Consider the following 20,400-nt stretch of genomic DNA (forward strand, 5'->3'; position numbering starts at 1 on the left):
TCATTATTTTGACTCTGTATTTCAACACCAAGCTGGTAAAACAAAGCCCTGACCACATCTTACCATCAACACCACAATAATGCATACCAGACATAAAAAAGAACGACAACACGAGAGCAAATGGGTATGACTATATACAGTCAGCTCCTGGACAAAGTGTGGCATCAACTGGCACAATAGTTTGGTAACATCATTGTCGATACTACTCGAATTTGATTCATTTTATCAACTGTGTGGAAGTATATATACCTCGAACACACGCACGCACGTCAGTTATTAATTACGGCAAAAATGGACGTAAAGATCACAACATGAGAACAAGCAAAAGAAACAAAAAGAAAAATGCGCCATGTTCATATTTTTATAACATGCAAACTGTACATTTCATTCATATTCATATCAACCAGAAAACGTGGACACTGCATGTCACGTGATGTCACTCTAGAAACCAGCCTCTCATGGCAGTAGGTAGTAGACACCCGTCATAATTAAGCCACTGTGGCAGGCAAACATAGGGTGTACATGCTGGTACTCATAGTTTCACCTTTACTCCCTCACCTCCCCATCCCCCCAAAAAGTAGTTGTCCTTCCCGGGTGTGATGCGGAGTGCCATCAAGGTCTCTGATGGCAGGGTTGCAGCTGGATAGGTCCGCCATGTAAAGTGACACAAAGAGGAACTGAACCGTTTACAAGCATTTTTATGTCGGAGTGAGCGCAAGTCACTCATCCACACAACCAACAAAAAAAGAAAAACTTGACATATTTATCTTTTGACGGACTCCACTTAGTGCCGCGGGTACACTAATCAAACGAGTCCACCCCCTCCATTATTTAGATGTTGTCCCTAACAGAAAGCCAGTACAAGACAGCATTCACTAGAGTGGGAAGACATTCTATCAAGATATTAAAAAGCTCAAGAGAGATGCTCTTTTCCCTTTTTGGGGCAGACAATGCATCAGCTCTACTAGTCAAAGACCGAAAGCTAGCTACGTACATAAACAAATGGAGATTTCAGGATAATGCAGAATAAGTCTACTAGTGCTCATATCAAAGAAGTCCCGATGATATATGATATTATCCTCTAACTCTAAATCAACTCTTTCAGCCTTCACCTGGGAAGCTAAAACCCTGTGAATACGCTGTGAGAAACCAAAGAATGGAAGACTTAGCGCGTAACTGCTAAAAAGCAACAAAGAAAAAGAAATTCAGTAGGCACAGAAACTGGCACTCCAACTAGGATTGCAGGTATTGTTCATTGGGATTGCAGGCGTTTGAAACAAACTGTATTTTAAATGCCCTACGTTAATTAAACATACAAATAACATTTTAAGAGTAAAATGACAATTTCTGTTAGTTTTTGACACTGTAGAGACTTTCATTATATCATTGGTGTAGGTATATGCACCTGGAAGAGGTCTGTATCCATGTGTGTGACTCAGAGAATTTTAAAGGGAATCAGATACCAATTTTTGATAACGAACTTGAGACTAAAACACGTTTGCTAGGAAACTGCTCATTGTCTGAAATTTGCAAAATCCAGTGAACAATTAATCTGCAAATTGCTAAAAAAAATTCAGTGATCACTTGCATGTGAGTGAGCAAGTGTGTGCAAATGAGAGTGGTGCATGGGGCAGGGTATGGCTTTGGTGGGACGATGATGCAGACATATAGGGGGAGGGAGGATTGGTGTTTTACGCAGTGCCAGCAACTGAGGCTGTATTACGGCAAGCAGCCAGCCCTGTAAACAGATGCCACGTGCAGAGAAAGAACAGCGTGCCCGAGACGAGAAATGAACTCTGGGCAGCCAACCTTCACTGTATTGGTGACAGGCGCTAACCGTTGCGCCACCGGACCGCTGATGCAGACATATAATCTACAAATATGTGCATATATGTATATACACATATGTGTGGGGTTAATAAAATAGGACTTCCAGATAAATAACTGGATCACAAGCACATAGCTGACTTTCATCTGGTACGATTTGACCTCATCAAAACAGATTCTTGAGTTCTCATGAGAAAAACAATAAAGGACGTTAACCAAAAACTTGACAATCTTTGACAAATAAAAACCCTGAGTTTTTAACAACCTTTCAATGCTTTCACCATTACAACTTCTAAACGAAGTACAACTGAGGACAGAAGAAGAGGTCCATAAAATTGTCAAAGACCAGCATAAAGAAGGTCTAGTTTTACCTCGAGGTTCAGTCAGTCCGCCGCACCACAACCATTGCCATTGTATAAAATTTATGAGGTGAAGCTATTTTTATTAAAAATGTGTGGTGCCTGCTGTCATAGTTCTGCTTTCATAAAACAATGCCATGTGCTGATATTCATTATGTGCACTTAAAAAAAAAAGGAAAAGAAAAGAGATCTGGTTCTTGAATGACCATATGAAATACACAAATACTGATGCTGAAATTCTGACTACCTGCACCAGGACAGGATACAACTGCACACAACTCATTTGGTCTGACAAGCTTCTCAGCTGGCCATGCTCTGTTCATCATGCTCTTTACAAATACTACTCATTCTAAACAGTTATAATTTTGTCAAATTTTCCGCTGACAATAGTTTGGCTACCATGAGGTGCTGTTTAAAAAGCTGTTTAGAGAAAGACTGAAAGAAAGTAACTGGGAGACAAAGTATTTAAAGACAGGATAGGCGGGGGCTTACAGTTGTGCAGGCTTACACAGCACAGAGCCGTTTTTAAGAATGAAGAAAACAAGTCTGCATGCATTTACAACCAGCCAATCCCTAGCCAACATGCACTTCACAACAAATACAAACATGACTGTAACTCTTTATACTTTTCTCAAATGGGTGTCTATTTGGTGGCTGAAGGAAAAAAAACCTAACTGAAGAGATTTTCACACAACACCTGATCGCAAACTTCAGGTACATTTGTGTCAAAGTCTTCATCTTCTCTTATTGCTTACCCACCCACCCACCTCCAAAAAAATTAGCAGTGTACGCCAACAGGACTGTTCGAAAACTTAGGGTAAGAGATGGGGATGAAAATGCGTCTCCATAAAAATAATTGAGGTGAAAATGGAAAGCAAAAGTGATGAAGGTAAAGTATAATACGAGGATCATTTAAAAGGTTTTAAGCCTCACCCAGAAAGAAGAATCACAGCTGAATATTTTTTGCTGTGGTAACACACTAACACTTCTTATAAAACCAGAAAATACAGATTCGTTTTAATTTGTGTGCATGTAAGGCCCATATAAACGTGAAGGGTAGTGGACAAATCTAACGAGGACATGGTACAGACACTTGCTGAGGACTCCCATTCCTATGCAACTGTGAAGAAGTGGGCTGCTGAATTCAAGTGGGGCAGGGTCAGCACAGATGACCCTCGGTAAGGTTGTTCAAAAACCTCAACCACTGATGATCAAGTTGATGGCAATCAGCGTATGGTTTTGGGTGACAAGATGTCTTACTGTCCAACAGATAGCTAAGTTCATAGGCATTAGCTGAGGTTCAATCCACACTGTTTTAACTGAGATCTTGGGGATGAGCAAGCTGTCTGCAAGATGGGTCCCAAGAATGCAGAGAACTGAGCAGAAGCTGCAAAGGGTTGACATTTCAATGACACTTCTGAAGCAGCCAACTGCCAACCTTCTTCCATGATGGGATTGCAATGCTTGAACATTGTTGAACCAAGTGCATTGATGTCAAGGGGGACTTTATAGTAAAATTGTCTTCTTTCTGCAAACCCCTTCTGGGTGAGGCTTAGAAATTTTTGAATGACCCTTGTATATCCCCTAAATCTTTCCTTTCCATAAGCTTATGTCTTTGTAAACTGCATTCACAACAATTAAAGATGGGGATAAAAACTCAATCCTCCCCATCTTACTACTAAGTGCTCAATAGAAAATGCCAACAACCTGCAATTAGAGGCACAGTGGCCCTGTCCTTGACCTCCTTACACAAGGTTTAATAATAGTTTGACCAGTAGCTCTGGTCATAACTCAACTGGCCAAGATAGACATATGCAAGAAGTTTAAGAAATAACAAGCACAGCTAAACAAAGCCATCTGAGCATCCAAATTATTACAAAAATAATAACATGAAGCAAAATAAGATCTGATTAAAATCAAAGAACACGGACATATAGAATGCTACTAACATGTTTATCTTCATTTTAAAGGCCAGCAGCACAAATTCAGACTTCACCAAATAAGAATAGAAAACAGCACAACGCAGGCAAGAAAAACTATTTACAACTAAGCTGTATAAGCAAACAATTCTGACACGAGGTTCAACTGTGGACATTTATGTCTTCACATTTCCACAAGGAACTTTTTCCCCCTTATAGCTTTTTATAATCATTTCCTGAAGACAGTATTCCACATCTGCTCCATGCTCTACTGGTTGCTCAAGAAAACTATTCTGGATTATGCAATTAATTCTTTGCAGCTCCATTAACTCTTTACTGTTCAGTTGAACATCTATAGTATTTTAAAAAATCCATTCAAAATTGATGAATGAGCAAGAAACTGAGTTTAGAGTTAAAGAGGTTACTATGTAACATATCTCTGGTCATCTGGACAGTAGCATTATGTGTCTGACATTTAATAATGCAAAAAAAGCTTGAAAGATTGACTGGGGAGATCAAACAAATCTATTGCTTTTTTACACACACACACACACACGAAATCTTGTTTCTGAACAGCACTGTCCAAAAAGACTGATTGAACTTGTAAAAATGACTGGTCTAAAACACGTTATTAGCATCTTATCTCTACACACCGGTGTTTAAATCTGTGTCGTGCTCATTCTACTAGAAACAAAGCTTGCCATCATGTAAGAAGTATACAAAGTGAAGTGTTGACAAAAATTTGATTCTAGCCCTCACTGATGGCTTTTTCAAGTGAGACAGCAATGCATACTGGCCTTCTAGTACTGTACCAACAAATGATCATGTTAAGATATGATCATTCAACACCATACAACCATCCAACAAGGCTAAGCCTCAGTCTGGCAAGGTGCTAAAAATGCACCTTTTACCATGGCCAGGTCACTTGACATACATACTTTTATCTTGCTTTCCAAGAAAAAGAGGTTTGTGAATGGCATTCTTACATTTACACAGGCACAGTAAAAGGGAGCTCGCATCATGATATATTTTTCTGGTTGAAGCATTCAAAAGATCTGAAAAGATTTTCAAGGGTCTTGAAGATTATTATTTTTGACTGATGCCAAAGTCTGACAGATATCTATGGTTACTTATATGTCAGTAGGGAGGGATGGCTACAGTTTTCAAAAAAATTTTGAATAGGCCAGGAACATGTTATGTATGATGTGCTCGAAACAAAAAATTGTCCCTCTTGTTATTCCCTGAAAGAATCTGATCAATAATTTCTCAAAAGCAGAAATAAAAGCAGATAATAATGAATGGAAGGCCATAATCTATATTTTATATTCTTTTTTATACTCACATACTAACATTTCCATAAAACATGAGGTACACTAAGGTTGCCACCATTTGTTTTCTGGTGGTAAGATACTCTGACTAGATACTGACGAAGGCATGCTTATTTGCCACCCAAAAGATACTGTCAGGGACAAAAAGGGAGCGCATGTATGGACAAGTCTGTGCACAAATGTTCATCCATATATACATGTGTGAACACGCGCACACACAGTCACGTACAAATAAACAGGTATGCATGCACACATATACAAATCTTGCCTTGAAACCATCACATTTAGGCAGATGAATACAAGTAAATAAGCAGTAAAATGCATGTCAGGCTTTTAAAGTTTGTGATAGAAAAGCCCTGGAAACAATTTTAAAGGTGGATTACATTTACAAGTTGTTCAGCTGAATGTGCAAAATAATACTCATTTTCATCGCTCGACATGTTCACAGAATACCAAATTTCCTCTCATTGTATCGCGTCTAATATTAGATCATGTCTTTGCAAGGACAAAGGAGAATTTGAAGAATACTACCAATTTAAGACGTTGCCAGCATGTGGCAGGGCACTGGCTCTCGTCACAATAGTATGAATTTCTTGATATAATGCACCACCCGCAATGTATCAGGTTCTGAGAGGTTTTCTCATGAGCAGTAGAGTGAGGCTAGATGGAGGCAACATGATGGCAAACCTGCAGTACAGTCTACTGATGACTAATCATGCAAACAAAACTCTGTTCAAATATATTGCAGTCTCATAGAGCGAATCCCTTTTTCAGAAATGTGTTTTCACAATGAGTTTTCAATTAGTCCCCAGATTACCTTGTTTTCAGTCTTACGGTCAATCCTAACAATGAAAAACTGTCACATTTGTCTTTCTGAGCTGACTGCCAGCATTCACATTTTAAAAAGGAATCGAATCTTCTTTTTAGCCTGTATTGACATTTTATGTAATGTTCTAAATCTAATGTTACCTTTAGCAGACACAAAATTTTCCTGAAAAGGACTAATAAAGATGCTTTATGTTTTGCACTGCATTGTATTTTCTGCACAAAAATACTTCCCATTTCCATTCTGTCACAAAAAAAGAAAATCTTTCACAGACTATCTTCAATAGGTCATGGAGCTATTTACTTAATGTATTAAGAAGAGGAAAACACCTGATCGTGAAACAGTTGGACTGGGCTTGTAAAGACATTAGGAAAGTCTCAATCACCTTCCATTAAAGTAAATTTTATACTGATTCATTGATCCCCTACGTCTCAACTTCTACAAGGTAAATTTTACTTCTTTGTTGCCAGAATTTCGAAGATTTTCTGACTTTCCAAAATCGATGGTAGCATACGAGGAACTGTCACCTTTCTCATCTGCTGAAGAGGGATGCCTGCTCTTATTTCTTGGCGAGCGACTGGAATCACCCCCATCACCCACACTGTCTGCAGAACCTAAATCCAGTGTAACATAATTAAGAATTCCTTGGCCATTGGGTCCAGGTGTTGGGGCTTGTTGCTGTGATGGTGACATCTGCTGTTGTACCTGATAATGTGCTGGCTGTTGGTGTGAAAGGGCATCACTGGGGAATGACATTTGCTCATAGCCGCTGAGATCTGTCAAGCTGTGACGAGAAGAGGTGCCAGGGTTGACTGGCAAGGCACCATTGTTACCTCCGCCACCTGCCTGACTGGTGCTGCTGCTATGCCGGCCTCTCCCCAAACTAGGTGTGAACGATTCAGCATCTGTTTTGCTTGACAACGTGTTGTCTGGTCGCGTCAAGCCGAACACTGCATCCAATTGAGGAGCTGAGGATCTGGAAGGTCGCAGTCCTGGACTTTTAACCTCCTTATGCTTTGTCCCTGCACCACTGCTCCCACCTCTGCAGGAACTACATGAGTCTCCTTGGCTCGGCTTGTCTGAAGCACCAGAACTTCCTGAATCAGCACTGCTGGTGTTTGCACCACTGCCTTTGTCTGACAACTCCCCCGTCCCAACCTGTCCACAGGCACTAGAGGCACTTTCTGTCAAGCTGCAGCCTCTGTCTGAGCTGCACATCTTTCTTAAATGTGGTTCCTGTGTTGAAGCTGATTCTTCACACATAAATGATGATGGCAAGTCTGCAATCGAGACTGAAGCCTGCTCCACCTTTGTGCTACTTGGAAGGACTCCTTCAGCAGCAGGAGTCTGTGATGTGGCTGCTTCTGGTTTTGAGATTAAGGCTGGCCCTGCAGGTGAGACAAGCATTTCCACTGGTGTTGTGGAAGATTCTACTTGGGTAGTCACAGTTCTATCCCATACTTGAGGCTTTACATTAGATGAGCTTTCTTCCCCAAACCTACCACCTTCAGCCTTGGCAACAGCACTAGGCTCATCCTCTAGAACCTTTCTGGAATCAGCAATATTATTTTTTCCATCTGAAAACCTTTTGGGGTCAATGTTAAGAAAGTCCATTTTTTTAGCCTGTGAATTTTTTGTGAACACATCTAAAGAAGAACTAGGTGATGAAGATTTCATGGTCACGGAAGACGCTGGGCCTGATGACTGAGAAATGTGTGAGCTAGATGAAGGAGGACAAACTCCATGTGAGGACATGTCACTGCTAAAACTGAAACCAGTGGAGGGAGATGTGAGATACGTAATATTTGCAGAGTGTGGTCTCTGTGGAAAAGAGCTGGCAACAGTAGGCTGACTAAACTTCTGAGAAGCACGAATGTACTGAGGCACAACTCCTAAATCCTGAGTGCCAGAGACATTGGTTGTAGGTGTAGCGACAACAGGGTTAGTCAAGGTGCTGGCAGCAGCATTCTCCTCTTTGCTTTTTGATCTTTTCAGCTTGTTACTGAACTTGGATTTAGTGTTAAAGAAACTTGCTGAAGTCCCTAAATTAGATGTCTCCCCCATTTGCATGTAGTTTCCACCTGAGGATCTCTTGGAAGAGAAAATTCTTCCTGGCTCAAAGCCTATGTAGTCAGGCTCCACTTTGGCAGCCACAACATTATCGCTAGGTATAGTAGGGGTATGAGCACTGCCTGAGGAATGAGACGAATCACTGTCTGACTTGACTGCCATGGGGGAGAATTCTATGTACTCATCCATTGAGTCAAGAGAACCTCTTGGGGGTGTGTCCGATTTCTTCAGCTGGACTCCCTTGCTACTACTGCTGCTTGCATCCAATGACCTGGATAAGAAAGGAACTGATTTACGGTTGCTGTTTCTGGATGAACCACTTTTTTTCTGTCGAATGTCATATCCTAAGGTTACCTTCTCTGCTCCAATTCCACTTTGGCTGACTGTGTATTCAAAGCTAGAAGTTCCACTTTGCTGTGTTTGGTCAGCTCTCTTAGAACTGTGCTTGGCAGCATCTCTATGACTATGTCTATGAAAGAATCCTTTCTTTTTTTGTTCCTTGCCTCCGGAGCCACTTCGATTCCTAGGATCCTGGGAGCCTGAATCCATCTTGGCTGAGCCACACACCACACTGCTACCACCACCACCAACAACCATGGGTGCTGGCTCACACAATATATAAGAATCCACATTTTCTAAGTCCTGAGGTGATGGATCCTGTCTTCGAGGCCCTGGATCAGGTATGTCCAAATTCATATACGTAGATCCTTGGGTACCCTGCAACTGCTGCTGTGGATCCTGCAGCAGACGGTGGACAGGGTCCTTCCCACTACTACAGGACATGGGGGTATACTCTGACTCAGGAAGCTTCTCAGCACTGCTGCTCTTGCTGTTAGAGCGAGATGTTGATTTGACACGGCTTGGTGATGATTTGCGGCTTCCAAGGGTCATGTCAACATATCCATTTCCACCCTGCTTGTTGGGCTGAGGCGAAGGTGTGTGCCGTTTTTCGAAACTCATGTCAATATACTCATTATTGCTGAGCTGGGATGTCTTTGCCCTCACCTCCAAGGAGAGCTTTCTCAGAGATTCACTTGAAGAGACTTTCAAGGAATCAAACGATCCACGCACGGAGGAATTGAGGGACACTCTCTGCAACATTTCATGCGACAAGCGATTTGAATCAGAACTAATCAGTCTATTCTGCCTGACTGGGCGAGTACCCTGCCCATGACTTGAAGACCTTGGTCGATGAGGTTGAGCCTGGGAACTCTGCGACAAGCCGAAGCTAGATGAACGAGGCCGATAGCTGTAGCTGTCGCTTGCAGTTCGTGGACGATAAAAGTCGAGCTCCATGAAAGAATCAGAATCATCTGACTTCATAGACATGCTCAGTGGACTGGCACTGGGAGTAGGAGAGTCCATATTGCTTGTACGGCTGCTGGTGGCCGTGCTCCTGCCCTGGTGGGGATGATGTGTGATGAGGTGAGGAGCACTACAGCTGCGCCCATTATCCGATACACCCTGCCGCCCAGACATATCCATGTAACCACTAAACTTTGTGACGGTCTTTACTGGTCGTGATCCAAGGGAGTATGTTCGCGTTGGAGGATGGGAAAAATCTCCTAAATCATCTGAAAGCAGCATGCACACACTGTGATCTGGATGGGGATAGCCAGCGCTGCTGCTGGGACTGACTCCAAAGGATGGTGACATAGGAAGATATCCTTCATTACCTGAAACAGTAAGACATTATAATGCATCATGAGTCTCATGTAAACAGCCTTAAAAATGTCAAAATGGACGACATGAATTGCACAAGGACAATGATATGATACAATGATAAATATTTTCTACAAGTTTTTGTTGGATCAAATAAAGAAAATTAATGTAAAAATGAAGAAGGAAAAGAAAAACAGCATAACACTCACTGCCTCTTTCCTTGACAGGTGGCAGATGCATGTGGCCCGACATTTCCATGTACCCAGCTGGTGACTCATGCCCCTGCTGGATGGGTACAGGCATAGATGAAGAAGGCCTCACATGGTTCATAGGCATGTAAGATGAGGAGTCCGAGTAACTAGAATGGCTCATATCTGGAAATGGGATTAGACACTCTTAAAATGTGCTTTCCATATTACTGTTGACATTAATAAAGGAGATGGGGGTGAAAAAAGTGAAGTAATTTTCTGAAAAAATCTCCACATTTCTAAATTTAACCTAAACTAGTAGCGGTGGAAAGGAGAATCTGAAAAGAAATAGCAATTTATTGCAAACTGTAAATATGAATGCTAAAGAGTTAAAACCAATGGGTAGGAAAAAAAATCTTTCTACAAAAGCTGCAGCTGCCTCCATTAATGCAAGGGACCTACTTAAGACTACAGTCATAATGCAGCTTTTAGTCTTTGAATGGTAGCACAATATAAATCAAAATTATATGGGGGAATGGGGATGCCTATATTTCATGTGTTAACTTAAAGACATCTTAAATAAATGAGTACAATTTGGAAAGCAAATGAAATATGCTTCGCTATTTGTACAGGGGAAATATTAAGGCCAGAGCATGATTTCAAAGCAAATAAACTGTTGAAAAATTGTTCAAAAGCAAAACAAACCTTTGTATGCACCAGCAGCCATATCCATGTAGCCACCGGTTGAAATACTGTGCGTGGGTGGAGTGTTACTTCCAGGACGCATGACCATGTATGAGCTTGGCTGCCCACCACTGTATTCATCTGCATCCATGTTCAGGAAAGAACCTGAAACGTACAGCTTTCATGAGCCATAATTCTGCACTCATCCTATTTTCTGCAGAAAACAAATTTTTACAGAGTGCTTTATGATGACATGGAATTCCATGAACCCAGATAAGATAAGACTTTATTTGTCCTAGAGGGCAATTCTGGTGCAGCTCGATTAAAATTAGGATTCATACACAATTGCATGCACAAAACTATTCATGTCTCATTCATAACCCATTCAAAAGTCGCACGGCTGAAACAACAAAAGACAGCCGCAGTCTGTTTTTCCTGCATGCAGGCACACAAAATCGGCAGCCCGACGGGAGCCGAACAATTTCTGTCGACAGAGCATGCCTGTCACCTTTAGAAGAGTCTGCCTATTATACAGAGCCTGAAGAGAACTCCGAGTTGACCCAATGACTTTGGAGCAGGTGGATACCACACGATGTAGGCTGCTCTTGTCCTTCACCGACAAACTGTTGTAGAAACAAATAAACGAGAAGGACAGTACACTCTCTATGTGCGATCTGTAGAAAAGCTGAAGAAATTGGTGGGAGACAGAGAAAGACTTCAGCTTCCAAAGAAGGAAGAGGCGTTGTTGATCCTTCTTCACAACATGTTGAGTGTTGACATCCCAGCAAAGTCGCCTATCGAAGATGGTGCCCAGGTATTTAAAAGCAGAAACAATTTCCACCTCCTCGTCATGTATGACACACACAGAACATGGTGGAGAATTCCGACGGAAATCAAAGACAATCTCTTTCGTCTTACATTAAGCTCTAAAAAGTTGTCATCGCACCAGACAATGAATTCCTCCAAAGCTACATCGTGGGTATGCACTGCCCCGCTAAGGAGAGACAGCAGTGCAGTGTCATCAGAGAATTTGACAAGATAGTGTCCCTCATGGTGACTGCGACAACTGTTGGTGTACAGAATAAACAGAAGCGGGGATAGAACACAGCCCTGAGGTGAGCCGGTGCACGTGGTGATTAAGTCGGAAAAAGTGCCATTGACAAGAACTCATTGCTGCCTGTCAACCAAGTGAATGATCCATGACACTAGCTGATGATCAAGGGAAAACTCGTCTAGGAGTCTTCTAGCTAGCATATGTGGCTGAATAGTGTTGAAGGCCGACGAGAAATCAGCAAACAACAGTCGAGCATGGGCTTGAGGATTCTCCAGGTGTTTGAGTAAAGTGTGGAGGATGAACAGTTTAGCATCATCAATACTTCGTTTGGACTGGTATGCAAATTGCAAGGGATCAAGACAATTGTTAGCGGCTTTAAGAATCAATGCCTTGATGATTGTCTCAAATACTTTCATGACCAACGATGTTAAGGCCACTGGTCTAAAGTCATTGAGATGCCGAGCTGAAATTTCTTCGGAACTGGGACAATGGTAGACAATTTCCGAGCGGCTGGGATGGAGAGGTAGACTCAGATGAGCCACTGCAGAACTTCTAGGAAATCAGTGACATTCCAAAAATGTTGTGCAATGACTTACCGCTTAACTCTGTATTGAATGCAAATCCATGGTCAAAAAGTTTCTATTTTGAACATCCCTAACATTTTAGTTATTTGCTAAAAGCCTAATTCTTGGAAGGGACGATCAGGACATGCAGATTTTGATGCATTTGGTAACACCCTACCTGGCGATGATGGGTTTGACAAGTCCCGAGAAACTGATCCATCACTATCGGATTCTTCTTCTAGGGGCGTGATATTCTGATGCCTGTGTGAAAAATGCAGACAAGACATCATAGAGATTCTGACACCAACTGAACACAACAAACAGCTTTTAATGTTGAATGAAAATGGGCATACCAGCAATTGTTTATGTGTGTAAAAATTAGTTGAGCCATTTTTTAACCAATGCTTTACCTGGACAAATGACAGTCTACTTGTTCATACCAAACATTCTTTTTTTCCTAAACCCTACAAATATTCTCAATAATACTTAGCACTAAACACATGCATCCACACATACATAACAAAGTAAATATGAAGCTCACATATCTAAGCTTCCATCCATGGCAGATGTGCTGTGTCGTGAAGCTTTGGACTCATTACTGTCTGACCGCGTTCGATGAGGGACTGGGATCCCAAAGTCCAAACTGGGGACAAGAAATAAAAGATAACTGGCTTTTCAAATTTGAAATACAGGTGTATTACATCTTTAAAGAGTATAATAAATCTTTATGCAAAAATACTGTAGGACTGGACCCAACGATTTTGGTGAAATATAAACATGTTATTTCTGCTTACAATATTTTTTAACAGTTGATTTGTAAAATGCAACACATAAAGCCATTATTATTTTTAGCCATCATTGATTTTATCTCATATACCTATGACAGATTTGTTTTAAAAAAGACCATGTCATTCCCACCTGGGGCTTGTTCCAGGAGATGTAGTGATTCGAGGGCATACAGACATTGGCCTTGGTTTTATCTTTTGGCATGACCTTTGAAAAGAAGAGCCATGTTAAAATTATTCCATAACTGTTCTGGTTTTGACATCTTGTGAATTCTTGTGTGCAAAAATCCTAAGGTTGAAAATAAGGGGCAAAAGCAGATAACAGTTACCCAGCTGATCCCAATGACCAACAGTAAAAATCATCTACACTTCAAAACACAGAATTATAAAAACTGGTTACATTGCTAAAATAAGTTAAAGCAAAGCACAACAAAAAAGCATGACGATAAGGTTTTTTAAGAGCATCATTTCAACATTTGAAATAAATAAACTTGAATTTATAAATATTTAAAGTCATGCTTAGCGGAATGACAGCAGACTGGTTAATCTCCCTACTACAACCTCTGATTTTGATGGACTTTAGTGAGTCTTGGTAAATGAGGTTTCCCCGTATCCCATTGTAGAAAGTAGAAAATATCTACTTTTAGCAAAATTTGGTTACAGTATAGACCACCAACAGTGCACTGGTCAAGTTGCCACCTCTCCAGTTAATGACCTGAAAGGATGGTCAAGGTGGGCCCCATAAATCTGACCTGTGACACTCCTAAATCAGTGATATCAAAGGGTGAACAGGGACACCCTACGTGGAGTGAGTTGAATGCTGGTCAGATTAAGTATCCATTCTCAGACATGAGAACCCAAACCTTTACAACTGGCCAGCCTGCCAACCTTTACAACTAGGGAGCCTGCCTTTACACCCATTTTACAAATAAGAAAATCTCAAATGTTACCCAATAGTGAAACTCTCGCTGGCAGTTCTTTGTCGAAACTCTGAGCGTGGTAAAGTGGAAGAGGAGAAATGTGTGCTGTCCATGTTCTTCATGTAACTGAGAATAAAAAGAAATCACACTTTCTTCTGCAAAGTAGTGTAAGCATCTAAATAATTTTTTGTCCATAAAAACATGCTGTAATTGCAATGTCACTTCTACGGCAAAGCAAAGAGCGCATAAAGAAGACATCAAAACACAAAATAAGGTATGGAACAGACCAAGAAAAGAAAAAAAAATCAGCTATAACAGTTATTGTGTATACAGACATAAGTAACACTGTAAGCAACTTTAAAAAACTTTCCCTGATCACTGAATATAAAAAAAAAATCAAACAAACAAAAAAAACAGAAATCTTCCTGCCATGGCTGCTTTCGCATGAATGAAATTTTTTTATGCACCCTTGGGGAAGGTAGGACTTGGTCATAAATAATACATCAGATACATGTATATGAAATACATGAAGTGAATATGTTCTGTAGCCAAGAGGGTTACAAAAGCTCATTTTAGTGTCCAGAGAACAAACATTTAGCTCTGAAAATAATGGTGTATACCAATGCTAAGCATCATGCTTTTAAAGACATCGCCAATGTCCACTTAGTTCTAACACTGCTTAAAAAAGGACAGCACAACCATTTATGCTGACTCATGTGGATCTCTCAAACACAAGAAATCACTCTGGCAGAATGTGATTTATCTCCTAGAAAGAAGCAAAAGTTGGCTTACCATAAACAGCTACCAGATTACAGTAAAAGTCGTATTACTAATTTCCTACTACACAATAAATTTTTTTAAAGTTAGTATCACTTTTCACCTACCTAAGGATGGTTTCATGTAGATTCTGGGCAATGACATTATCGTCTGCTTGCATCCACAACTCTCCCTCTCCTGTGGGAGCAATTTTGCCCACTTCCATGCGGAAAAGGTTGTCACTATGGGCCAGTGACCGCACAGTTTCCAGCTACAGCACACAAACAGTAACAGTAATGAATGGTTGAGAGCATCTTTTTCTTAAGAAAATATCTGTGAAGAACTAGAGACTAAACCTTGATTTGACTTGAAGGTCTTGTGGGGTACAGTTTTTCCCTAATGACCAGGTAAAGCTCAGTGCAACATATTTCCCAAGATCCTGGATGAGTTACCCCCCTTCTGTTCTCAAGATACATGTCTACAAGCATCACCATGGACAGAAAGAGGTCGACAATACATGCAATAGCCTTGTATATGGATACAAATGTTTTGTTTTCATAACGCATGTGGTCTTTTCATCAAACAAAATTAAGTAAAGTCCTAAGAGTCTTCTGCAGAAAATCAGAGTGGTATGCTGAAGTTTATTAAGCAGTTACAGAAGTCACAATAAAGAAATGGATTACAGCAAAGGATAGACTCATTTTCCACATTCAGCTAAATGCTATTCCATGTTAGAGATTAAAAAAAAAATAAATGAAGTAACCGATGACTTGAAAAAAAGAAAGAAAGAAAAACTGTTTATGACGATTTATGCATAGGACTGGTTCTGTGCAGCAAGATCTAAATACACATATCTGTCAGCAGACAAAAATACAATGATATTATAATAATAAATAAATAAAAACCTCCTTTCAAACTTTTTTTTTCTTTGTAGTGTCTGTTAAATTTTTTATGAAGACATGCAGATGCATGAATTTGTGATAAAGTTGCCATAACTGTCCTTTTTTTTTTTTTTTTTTGGAAAGAGTCTGTGCTGTTCCTGACTTGGCATTCCTGTATGCATCAAGACAACAAGACAGTTGTCATTTATGAGTTATCTTTGCTGCTCTTCTTACTTCATAAATTCCTGGATGACTATCACTAACAAATTATTCATGCAAAACAGATTTTAGGCTTCATCTTGCTGGACATGTAGTAATCATTCAAAAGGAAACATTTAATGCGCTTGTACGATATTGATAATCCTTTTAATTGCAGATTAAAATACCACTCATTCTCATCAGAGAAGGCACAATGATTTCAAAATTATAGCTATTGTATTACAAGTCAATAATGCCTCTATAACATGACTATTAGCCAGATTTCTGTAACTTTTACATGCTTTAGCCTCTGGAAAAAAATACAAAGTAAAAGATAAATATACTCATTGCCCATGTACACTTGAGTAAATCTTAAATGTAAAAAATGCAAACGACAAAGAAAGGAAAAAAAAAAACCTATGAAATCACTGGGGTACACATTCGCAGTATACTTTGACACTGTTAAATGCATAACATTCACCTCAGGCAATTGTTTTAAATCTAAACCCTCACAAATGAAAACAAACAATGGAGACCTTGACCGCTGATATTTAAGTAGATTGCATGTATCACAGTGTTCATACTTTTCTTCATTTCCTGCTATTCCAATTGTGTCCATATAACAATGGACAGACTATCCTTGTCAAACTGAGCTATTTTTATTATATTTGCTGACATCCAGTGTAAAATTAAAACAGTGGTGACAAAAACCTTTCTACAATAATGATAGTTCTTAATCATTTTTTTTAAAAACACTTCCATTTTTTTTTTTTTTTTTTTTCACTGGTAAGCATGGTGCTTGAGTCTGGCACAAGCTTTGTACCAACAACAGCAAACATTCATCTAGTTTCACTCTAAAATGTAAATAGATCTAGTTAAGTACAAACATTAGACAAGAAGTGAGTGCTGGGCAGGGAGAAACTACCTAAGAAAATGCAAGTATATTTACTTGGAAGATAAACTGAGGTTGTTCACTATTCAGCTTGATGAAGCAGATGTTGTGGCTTGTGAGACACAAACGACAGGGTCCACGCAAGGCTTTAGTCTGTCCAAGGCCTTTGGGCTGGACAGTGATCTGCCATACATGCTCTGTAATATAAGAACATCAGTGTTGCTTTCTGCTATCTCTCATAAAAATGTTACACATTACTGACATAACTGGCTTAGAAGTACAAAAATCACCCTGCCAGTCCATTCAATAAAAAAGGGGGTAGAGCTAAAGTAAATTTTAGTGTCTAAATCATCCAGATACTGCTAGCTCACATACTAAAAGGAAATGACATTTTGCAGTCCTACTATGGAGAGTAAAATGCATGCCTTCAGCTTTTATCATCAGCCACTTCTTTTTATTCTTCTGCTTAAATGGTAGCACTAGCAAACTTGCTACACTTTCCCGTTGGACTGTTAGGGAACCAACTTCTTTTCTTTTGGCGACACACCATTTTTAAAACTTACCACTCTTCATGAAAATGCCCTATTTAGGTTAATTTAAGTTTAATTTCTAAGCATAAACTGGCAGAGGATAAAATTACAGTTATCTCTTCCTTCACATCCTTGTACTCTGAATGAAGCTATACATAAGCAAATTTGAGAAATTACATATGATTGTACATATCTCTAAGTGTCTCTTCTTTACTACTTTTTAGACTCAAGCTCTTTCTCCCCGCACCACCATTTAGCTACTATAAACTGTCAAGCAATGAGAATAAAAATGTAAACATTTCCCTTACACCTGACCTAGTTCTCCAGTTTTCTCTGAAAACTGATAAAAATACACAGTTTCCCCTGTTTTACTGTCTCCATCCCTATAGACAAATAACTGGAGCATCTTTCTCTCCTGCTGTGCTGCCTCTGCATACTAGTATGCCATTGAGTGCCAAAGATGAGACAGCTGATACTAAAGAAACAACTTTCTCTATAATTAATCCCTCTACGATGCTTCATTTATCAGCACAACTTATACAGTGACAGGTAACAAAAACCTTCTTTAAACAAATAAATCAAAAAGTCTAAGAACTGTTCCATAAAACCATCTGACTTCTGCTGGCCTTTGAAACCACAAGAAATAGCAGCTGCTAATGGCATGCAGCCTGAGAGGATGGACAAGGACTGATCAATAGCTGGCACAGAACCAACATGTTGTTCTTTCACTCTGCCAGTCCACCCTGACCTAGATTATGACAATAACAACCAGCTTATTTCAAATAAAAATCTAGTGGGCTTGCTTTTTCAGACAAACATGTCTCTTCTCTGGCTTCTCCCACACGCCCTTCCTACTATCTTAAACCATGAGAATTTTTATGCACTGCAACACATGGATATTCACAACCACTTTCTGAAATTATAGTTCAATTAATCCAAACACATGATAAACAGCATTTCTTTTCTTGTAAGTTGCAGTACCTATACCCTAATGAATGAGGTCCTTTATTTAAAGGCCATATAGTTTAACTCACATTTTTAAATTTTTATTAAAAAGTAAAACAAAAACGTCTGAAACCAAGGTGTTTACAAGGAAATCCTATCTCACTTATCAACCTCTGAACACTTCTTGGGGCTGATGCACTTATTCTGCCTGTTTGTTCAAGATAACAATCACTGAAAAATACTTGCAAGTACTTTATCTATTTTCCTGTCATAACAGTGATCCCATCTATGGACTTTGTACCAGGCTGCAGTTTAAAACTATACTAAGCACGTACCAAATTAACGAAAAATCTTATATTTAAGAGTCTCTTTGCAACCAAAAGTTTAAATATATATATGGCCAGTTTTAAGAGTTTCAACACTTTGCAGCATGTAATTTTAACAGATTTAAAAAGAAAGCAGATCAAAAGAAGATAGTGAAGAAAATCTCAAGTACACAGTGTACGAGGGAAAATGAAAACATTACACAAAAGGTCTTTATCATGATAAAGAATATATTATGCTTCAATGCTATGGAAAGCAATGAAACAATCATTACTGTGATATTCAATCAGTACTCCTGATTTAGCGTCTCCAAAATGGAAACAGTAAGCACATGCTAGAATAGCTGGCTTAACCCTCTTAGCAAGACTGTGAAGATGACAGTGGGTGAAGTCAGTTTTTTTATTATTGCTGTTCTCAGGTAAAAATTAGACCAAAAAACCTATGAGATTTGGAAAGAAGAAAGCTTGAACTTCGCAAGAAAAGTAATGAAATTTGCCTTCCCCATTCTTCCCTGGCAAAGCCATGATCGTGGCTCATTGTGCTCTAAGGGTTAAGCAGGCTGTTCAATTTTAAGATTTACATTATAACCAGATAAGATTTAAAGGCACAGAGCACTTTCATGTTTATGGACATCAGACAATCACCTACTCAATCCCTTCCTCATGAGCAGAAGCAACTCAGAACCAAGAGAGACCTATAAAACCACTACACCAAGTGTACAAATGCCCTTCCCTATTCCACAATAATTGCAATGACCGAACCTTGCCACACTTCAATGTTGGTTCAACATGTGAACTTTTATCCAACTGTCCTGATCATTGTCTTGCAAAAGTGACAAAAGTTTAAACCCTAAAAAGATGATTCATGATTACAGTATGCCTGTTTAGTGCTACGGCAAATTTTACTTGACTATTTCTTTGAAAGTTTTTAATAACTTAATATTCCTTGGATAAGTGAACACTTGATGTAGAAACTAGAAAGAAAATCCCTTCCAATTCATTTGAGCTTAGCTGCACTTAAGCAAATGAAGTATTATTTTACCTGTGTAGAAAGGTAACCAGATTTACTTACCATAGTGCTCACGGCCTCGATCACCATCTCGTACATATTCATTTTGATAGTCCAGCATCAATGACAGCCAGGTTTCCTGCTCTTTTTCATCTTCACATATCACAGAAAAACAGTCTTCCTTTGTGTAAAGGGCTATGGCATACTTGTGCCGACTGTCTGACTTTCGGTTGATGTTGAAGCAAGTGTGTAGATGGATGGATCGTTTTGGACGGTGGTTAGCATTAAACTTCTTTTCAGACTCATAGTACTCAAGTCGAGCTGGGCCACTGCTACTGGTAGACCGAAGAACAAAAAACTTTTTCTTCATTGTCTGAAAAGAAAAAAAACCAACAGAACAATTCACTTCCACAGTCAAATGGTGGTTCAGTAAACCAGTAGACAAGATGAGCCATTATTTGATAAACATGTACAAAACTCTTGTAAAAGAAGCAAACAGCTATGATATGAAACTATAACATTATCACATTCCGTACTGTACGTTCAGGTTTAAGATGAAACCCACAAGCAGATAACCTTAACAACTCTTTCATTTCCCCTTAGTGTCTTCTGCACTTTACAACCAGCACTTCAGTAAATGGACAACAATCAGTTCCAGCAAATAGGCCACCTCCTCTCACT

General features: G+C 39.6%; 1 protein-coding gene across 1 annotated transcript in view; it reads right to left on the reverse strand.

The window, feature by feature from the left end:
* Positions 1 to 20,400, reverse strand: part of LOC112561836 (insulin receptor substrate 2-like) — a 32,828-nt gene continuing 12,428 nt past the window's right edge. Inside the window, exons 2-11 of the mRNA XM_025234606.1 lie at positions 19,783 to 20,092; positions 16,970 to 17,109; positions 15,070 to 15,212; positions 14,216 to 14,311; positions 13,399 to 13,473; positions 13,022 to 13,123; positions 12,659 to 12,741; positions 10,885 to 11,028; positions 10,201 to 10,365; positions 1 to 10,005 (exon numbers count right to left, since the gene is read on the reverse strand). Coding sequence (XP_025090391.1) covers positions 6,698 to 10,005; positions 10,201 to 10,365; positions 10,885 to 11,028; positions 12,659 to 12,741; positions 13,022 to 13,123; positions 13,399 to 13,473; positions 14,216 to 14,311; positions 15,070 to 15,212; positions 16,970 to 17,109; positions 19,783 to 20,092 — 4,566 coding nt within the window. The 3' untranslated portion in view covers positions 1 to 6,697. The remainder of the gene's footprint in view (positions 10,006 to 10,200; positions 10,366 to 10,884; positions 11,029 to 12,658; positions 12,742 to 13,021; positions 13,124 to 13,398; positions 13,474 to 14,215; positions 14,312 to 15,069; positions 15,213 to 16,969; positions 17,110 to 19,782; positions 20,093 to 20,400) is intronic.

This window comes from Pomacea canaliculata, linkage group LG4 (genome assembly GCF_003073045.1).
Source record: "Pomacea canaliculata isolate SZHN2017 linkage group LG4, ASM307304v1, whole genome shotgun sequence".
Lineage (NCBI taxonomy): Eukaryota > Metazoa > Mollusca > Gastropoda > Architaenioglossa > Ampullariidae > Pomacea > Pomacea canaliculata.